At 42.8% G+C, this 6,609-nt stretch overlaps 1 protein-coding gene across 1 annotated transcript in view; it reads left to right on the top strand.

Moving 5' to 3' along the window:
* Positions 1 to 3,011: 3,011 nt before the first annotated feature.
* The window catches only part of dner (delta/notch-like EGF repeat containing), a 227,826-nt gene continuing 224,228 nt past the window's right edge, over positions 3,012 to 6,609 (top strand). The window contains exon 1 of the mRNA XM_067995064.1: positions 3,012 to 3,404. Coding sequence (XP_067851165.1) covers positions 3,225 to 3,404 — 180 coding nt within the window. The 5' untranslated portion in view covers positions 3,012 to 3,224. The remainder of the gene's footprint in view (positions 3,405 to 6,609) is intronic.

The raw sequence follows: 6,609 nt of genomic DNA, 5'->3' as shown, positions 1-6,609 counted from the left end.
TATTTTACCCAGATGTGGGTATGCCTTTTTCCATACACATAAGATTGAGACTCACATCACAGTCCGCTCTGTGTTCCATTTACTGTATCGATCTGACACTCATTGCATTGGTGGTGGCAATGGTGTGACTGCCATTGCACTTGATTTCTGATTATTGACTGAACCAAGTATATATTCCAATAGATCTACTTTTTATTATTCTAACACTTTAGTGTTATTTTGCACTGCATTTTTTCACTTTTATTTTGCATGCTACATTCTCGGCCTAAAATTTAGAACTACCTCTCCTCGTAACTTACCATTAAAAGATTTTTTGACAAAATGGGTCAAACAATCTTTTCAACAAAATTAGCAACAAATGCGAATTTGAGTTTGGTGGAAGAAATAACCCCATGTGATTGTAGGAATACTGAATTATTTCATTCCTCTTGTTCGTCTATCTCACATGGCATAAGTGTCATCAATGAGTTATCCTCTACATAAGGTAATGACTCTCTTTGTCATTCACAATGAAAAAACTAATATTGCAGGGGTTGTGTCACAAATACTGCATACCTTCAGGTCCATGATCTCAAATTCAATATCTCCCTAGGTTCTAGATTGCAAACCCAATATTTTGTCAGACCCTGTATCATAAAATTGACAAATCTTCAAGTCCTACTTCATGTGACACCTGCAAACAGCAACCACAATATGAACTAAAATGTGATATTTCAACAACAAGAAATAACATTGTAACAAAACTCTTTACCGCTCATTTTTTCAAATTTCAATGAATTTAAGGTAATAATCTCATTTTGGGATTCAAATGACTTTGCTCTTGTGGTTGGAGTGTTTGAATTAGTTTTACCTTCTAATTTACTGAAAACTATCCATGATCTTCTCTAACAGTGGGTGGAGTTGTGTTACTAATTGAGTTGACTTGTATTGCTTTGACCTGGTTAAATTACATGCAACCCATCCACCTCATCATATTTATCAAAAGCAAATGCTGAGCTGTTCTTTGAAGCTGGTTTGTCCAACCTACAATCCATTAGCCCGCACACCCTGCCAATCCAGCCCACAAAGCCTAGGCTTTTATTTCTCAGTTGTTGGTTAATGTTGTGGCTTTGGAGGTTTGGAATGGACTATTCTTATTGCTGTTGCCTCATTGATGGTTAAATCCTAAATCAGAACACCAATATCTGTTAGTATCAGCAGCTTGGGATACCTGTAAATTAATGGGAACATTGAATTAAACTTTTTATTGTAGGCCGTGAGCCTACATGGTGTGCACCTCAGCAGCCTCCGAAGACAAGAATCTTGGTCGTACAACTATGCGTTTTTGTTCTTTATCCAATTTATATCACCTAACTTCCTTTTTATTTGCTTCCTATTGGACCTTTGTATAATTCAGGAATTAGATGTTTCGATTCCATAAACCACGTTTAATCCCTCAGCACTTTCTCATTGCCCATGCTCTTTCTCATTGCCCATGCTCTTTCCCAGTCCTCTTAAGGACCTTAAGCATCATGGAAGGCTGATTGGTCATTTAACTCATAAAGTGCATTCTTTCCACTGTGGTTCACGGTTATGCGAAATTCTTTCCACAGATTATGTAGAATCGTTCATGAGCTCTACCCAACCCTGTTAATTATGTCGAGTTCTGAAATTTTTTTTCCTACTCTAAAAGACAAATAAATCCAAACTCCAGAATACCCAACTAAACCTCATACCCTACATTATACATCCTCAACTAGTTATCCCCATTGGCAGAGCGGCTCAGGAAATGTGTCACCCAGAATTAGATCACCTCTTGACATGCTCCCGATCCTACCCTCATTGCCCTTTCCCAGTGCTTAGAAACAGGGCCGTAGCCATGGGTGGGCCTGGGTGGGCCATAGCCCATTCAATTCGCACCTAGTTCCATCTAAATCTGAGCCTGAGTGGATGTCATGAATACAACGAAGTCCAGCGAACAAACATTAGGAGGGAGATCGGCCACCTGAAAAGTCGATTGGAATAATAGTGAAAGAGAAAGAACACGAGCAGACGTGGGGCGAACCTCGAAATGTGTCACCCTGTGGTACAACACTACGACCATTGGCAGTGGGAGTGAGCAGTATTTAAAATAAAGGGCGACTTGAATTATTTGCACAGTACTGAACAATACAAATGATTTGCTGCGAAGTCAGACTTTGGTCATTGCCCGTCTACCATATGTTGATGGTCTACCCAAATTCCCATTGCTAGCGACACCAGAAGAGCTGCAGCTGCCTCAGCAACTAAGTCCTTCTGCTCCTGCTGCCCGGAGAAAACACCAATTTTGTACCGAGAGATTAAAAACACCAATTTTGTACCGAGAGATTAAAAAACACCAATTTTGTACCGAGAGATTAAAAAAATATCCACCCAATAGTCGGCAAATATTTCCATTTACAACTGAAAGCAGCGACATTTCAATGCAATATTCCCCTAACATGACACTTCCTAATAATTACCCCCAAAAACCAAGAATGGAGATGGAAGGAGTGGAGTCGATTGAAATACAGCAGACTAGTGAATGGGGTTGATAGAGACGGCTTTCTGTTGAGATACATCAGTGTCACTACTGACTTAGGGCATCTACCCGGTGAATAATAATAATAAACTGGGTCAACGTGGTGGGGAGTCAAGGAACATGTTTTAAATGATCAAGAATAAAAGGTGGGGGCTTTTGGAATTCACTGATCGCTGGGTCACAGTTATGTGAAATTCTGTCCACTATTATTTCTCCGCCTGCCCTGCTCCTTTAAAACGTTGTATCCAGTAACCCGCTGCAATTCTCAGTGCGATGGGGATGGGATCCATCACAGGGTGAGCTCTGCACTCAGCGCCGCTCTCCTCCGTATCACAAAACGTTCTCTTGTCCTGTGCGGGTAAAAATAGCTCGAGATTTAAAAAAAAAGGCCGGCCGGCTGGATCTGAGCGAGTGCCGAAAGTAGGTTGATCCCACAAGGATTCAGCCTCTCGTCAACCTGTCGTCATTGGAAATCCAGTTATCTTCGTCCGCAGCCGCGATCTCTCAGTCTGCGAGGAGTCCGGTTACCAAGGGAGACGTTTCCTCGTACAGGCTGAGAGAGGGGGAGCCTGAGCCCGAATCATAACCCCAGCCAGGGACAGGCAGCACCGCAACAAACAGAAACCGCAGCCCCCGGCTGCCAACCCCTACCAGTACCCCCACCCCCCCCCCTCCTCCTCCTGAAATGCCACCTCTCTTGCTCGTTCTGGGCACTGTGGCTGCCCTGTCTGCAGCCAGTGCCATCCCGCTGAGCCCGTGTGGCAACCAGCCCTGCCTGAACAATGGGACTTGTTTAACTTTGCAAGGACAGCTGGTATCCTACAACTGCACCTGTACCCCTGGATTCACGGGACAGCACTGCCAGGTAAGAGTGCCAGGAGCTGCTTGGCATGCCTTTATTTTAGGGTGGGCTAAGGTGGTGAGAGTCATTATAACGGATCAGGGTGACGGGTCCCTACTGTTGGGTTGGCGAAAAGCTATCCTCTTCGCCCAGTTCCTGTGTGTGCGAGTCTGGAAATTGGGACCATTAAAAATTAAAATCGTTTCCGAGGTAACAGAGCCGCACTCGGCATGTTCAGACCGGTTCACATCTGCCTCTTCCACCCTGAAATCGATTGCACAGAATCAAATGTATTTAAAGAGCGACAGTTTATTTAAGAGATTCAATCCCGAAATGAACAAGCGTTTTGTGCCGTTCTCTCGCTGACCCTCCTATCCCTGTTGGTGACACACCAGACAGGTGACATTTACCTGGTTTCATTTAAATCCGCCGCAGCGGGCACCAAACCACCAAGGTCGGGTTATTTGGGCAAAACCAAAAATGCCAGCGGAAATCGGCATGTTTGGCGGATAGATTTGCTCTGCGTGGTCCGATCCACTATTAAGAAATTCCACACCGAACAGTCCTCCAGACTTCAAATACTTTTTAAAAAAATTGTAAATGCAATTTAAAGACCGAGACTCTATTGTGGTCGGTGACTCTAGGGTCCCACAGTGCGGTGTAATAGTACTGGGACTCATCATTGCAAACACTGCTCTGAAACAGCCGCCTGGTAGTTTCTGTGTGAAACTTTCGTGATGGTGGAATCAGAAGAAGAAGGTGATTCAATGACACGAGCTGGCTGGTATCTGGTTAGCTGACACCGCGCATCGTTCTGAATAGTGCTGAGTTTGATTTTTATACATTTTTTGGGACGGTCTTCCTCCCAATAATTTAAGGAAGAAAAACTAGTCTTTATATAGCGCCTTAAGCCGTTTCTCAGGACTTCACAAAAGACCAATTAATTAATTACAGTGTTAACGGAGGTTACCCCTCACCACGTCAGTACTTTATTGACTGTGCTGATTTGTTAAGGGAGACGGACAACTAACCAAATAAAAACTATCCCCTCCACTGTCTGATAGTACAGCGTCAACACCACATTCCTGAAGGACAAGGTGGGTGAAATGTTCACTGTGTAATCTGTATCGGGAGAGTCTCTCTTAGGATCATCTGCACTGATTTACTCGCTGTCTCTGAAGCTCACCCTACTCATGTCATGAAGAGCTTGTAGATATATTTCCGCCCAATTCTATAGACTTTCAGTATTAAATATAAACCTGCGATTGGAAATAGCGGGACTTAAAAAGCGCAAGGAACAAGGAAAGACCATTGGTAGATGAGGGGATTTAATCGAGTTACTGCACATTAAAAAACCCAGACTCTTAAACCAAGCTCACACCGTGATTGATCTAATAATAATGTAGGACACTTCCCGGTATTTTATGGTGCAAAAGGGGAGTGAGAGGCCGCCAGCTGCACCTTATGCTTCCATCAGTCTTGTTACCTATTCCGCCACAAAAAAAATTCTCATACATCTGTTATCACTGCATTAACTTGAAGAATAAGTCGTCTCCTGATGTGATATATGGATCCCCCCCCCCCTCAAAAAAAGAATTAGATAGAGTCCCATTACAAGAGGATGCAGAAATGTATAAGATTAATTGTTGGGCGAGTTGATATTAGAAAGGATTGGTTTCTTGAAGGATGAAGGAATTAGAGTATACCAAAGCTGATTGACTTTTCAATTGTTTTGTGCTTCTCTGTTCCCCATATGGTACTTTGGGTATACTGACTATTCTGATTGTTTCCTGTGAGGAACCAGGTTGTTCTCAACAAGCAGGTTGGTGCACAGTATCAATTGTTCAATAAAGCTTGGTAACTTCAGCAATGATCTCAAATCCAGGTGTTTTGAGGACACTGGGTACAATAATTGATTTCTTCCAAACATTTGGTGTGCCAGTCCTGTTGCCTTTCCAGTGAAAAGCCATGCCGTCTAGTTAATTTGGCTTGCCGAACATTTTATTGTTTTTATAGATAGATGAGGACGGAATGACGCAGTCAGCGACATGGCCATGTCATTTGTCTTCAGTTGTTGACTATTGTTTTCATTTCCCAACATCTGGTACATGCATGAATCGAGAAAACCTAAAGACTTCCCACCACAAACAACCACTGGGCAGCTAACATGATGATCAGTGTTCTGCATTTGTCAATAACGGTTAAGCATAACCAGTTTTTTTGGTGCGTTTTAAATGATTGACTTGTCAATTAACTAACAGTAGGGAGATATCTTGCAAGACACTTTTTTTGTAGATGCAGATTTTAATTGCATGACTGATTGCATCTGTTCTTGCAAATTAATTATATTTTATCACAGTATTTTTCTCACCAATTTTCTCTCCTCTTCCCCTCGCCATGATTCCTTGCTGCTATACATAGTTTTGACAATGTGTCGGCAGGCTATTTAAGAGCCTTGGGACGTTCTACTATGATAAAGGGACTAAATAAATGCAAGTTGTTGAATGAGGGAATGGGAGAGCATTACAACCAAGACCAATCTGGTCCTAGACCCCCCCCCCCCAATATGGTCTTCAACCCGCCCCCCCCCCAATCTGGTCTTCAACCCCCCCTCCCCAATCTGGTCTTCAACCAATGCCCACACACACAGCAGGCTAGTGATCAGGTGCAGGAACCCTGTCCATTTCCCCCTCCTTCCTGACCCAAGGTGCTGATGCTAGTTGTAGAGACCCGAGAGCAGATCTATTAATTCAGCCCTGCCCAATGATGAATCTTGGGATCTTCATGCTGTGTATGGGTAAACTCGGTGACCCCATTGGTGCAGACCACTATAATATTCATAGGCGAAAAACACAAAAGCAAATAATGTGAATATTCTTGAAGTAGTATTCCCCGTTGTTGCATAAATTGCCAGCATCCAACAATGAGGGAAGATTTCCTTTGTGCACTCTATGTACTGAAATTGTAAACCTGTTTATAAAGAACATTTTTATGATTTCGCCACACTTTGCGCAAAGTGGATTTTCCCCCCTTGAGGTGTGATAAAACAGTTTTTGCAGAGGGTTATTTCACAAACTGAGCTTGCCTGATAATTCCCTCACGGGTTGTGAATAAACACCAAATCACTGAGCGACCCTCTATTATGGTTATTAAATGAACCAGCACTTGTAGAAAGTGACAGAATTTGGATTCAACTTCAAGCTTTATCACTAATCTTTATTGTAGTACA

This window comes from Heptranchias perlo, chromosome 13, assembly GCF_035084215.1.
Source record: "Heptranchias perlo isolate sHepPer1 chromosome 13, sHepPer1.hap1, whole genome shotgun sequence".
NCBI lineage: Eukaryota > Metazoa > Chordata > Chondrichthyes > Hexanchiformes > Hexanchidae > Heptranchias > Heptranchias perlo.
The sequence above is the reverse complement of the archived record's forward strand: the minus strand, read 5'-3'. Positions and strand labels throughout refer to the sequence as shown.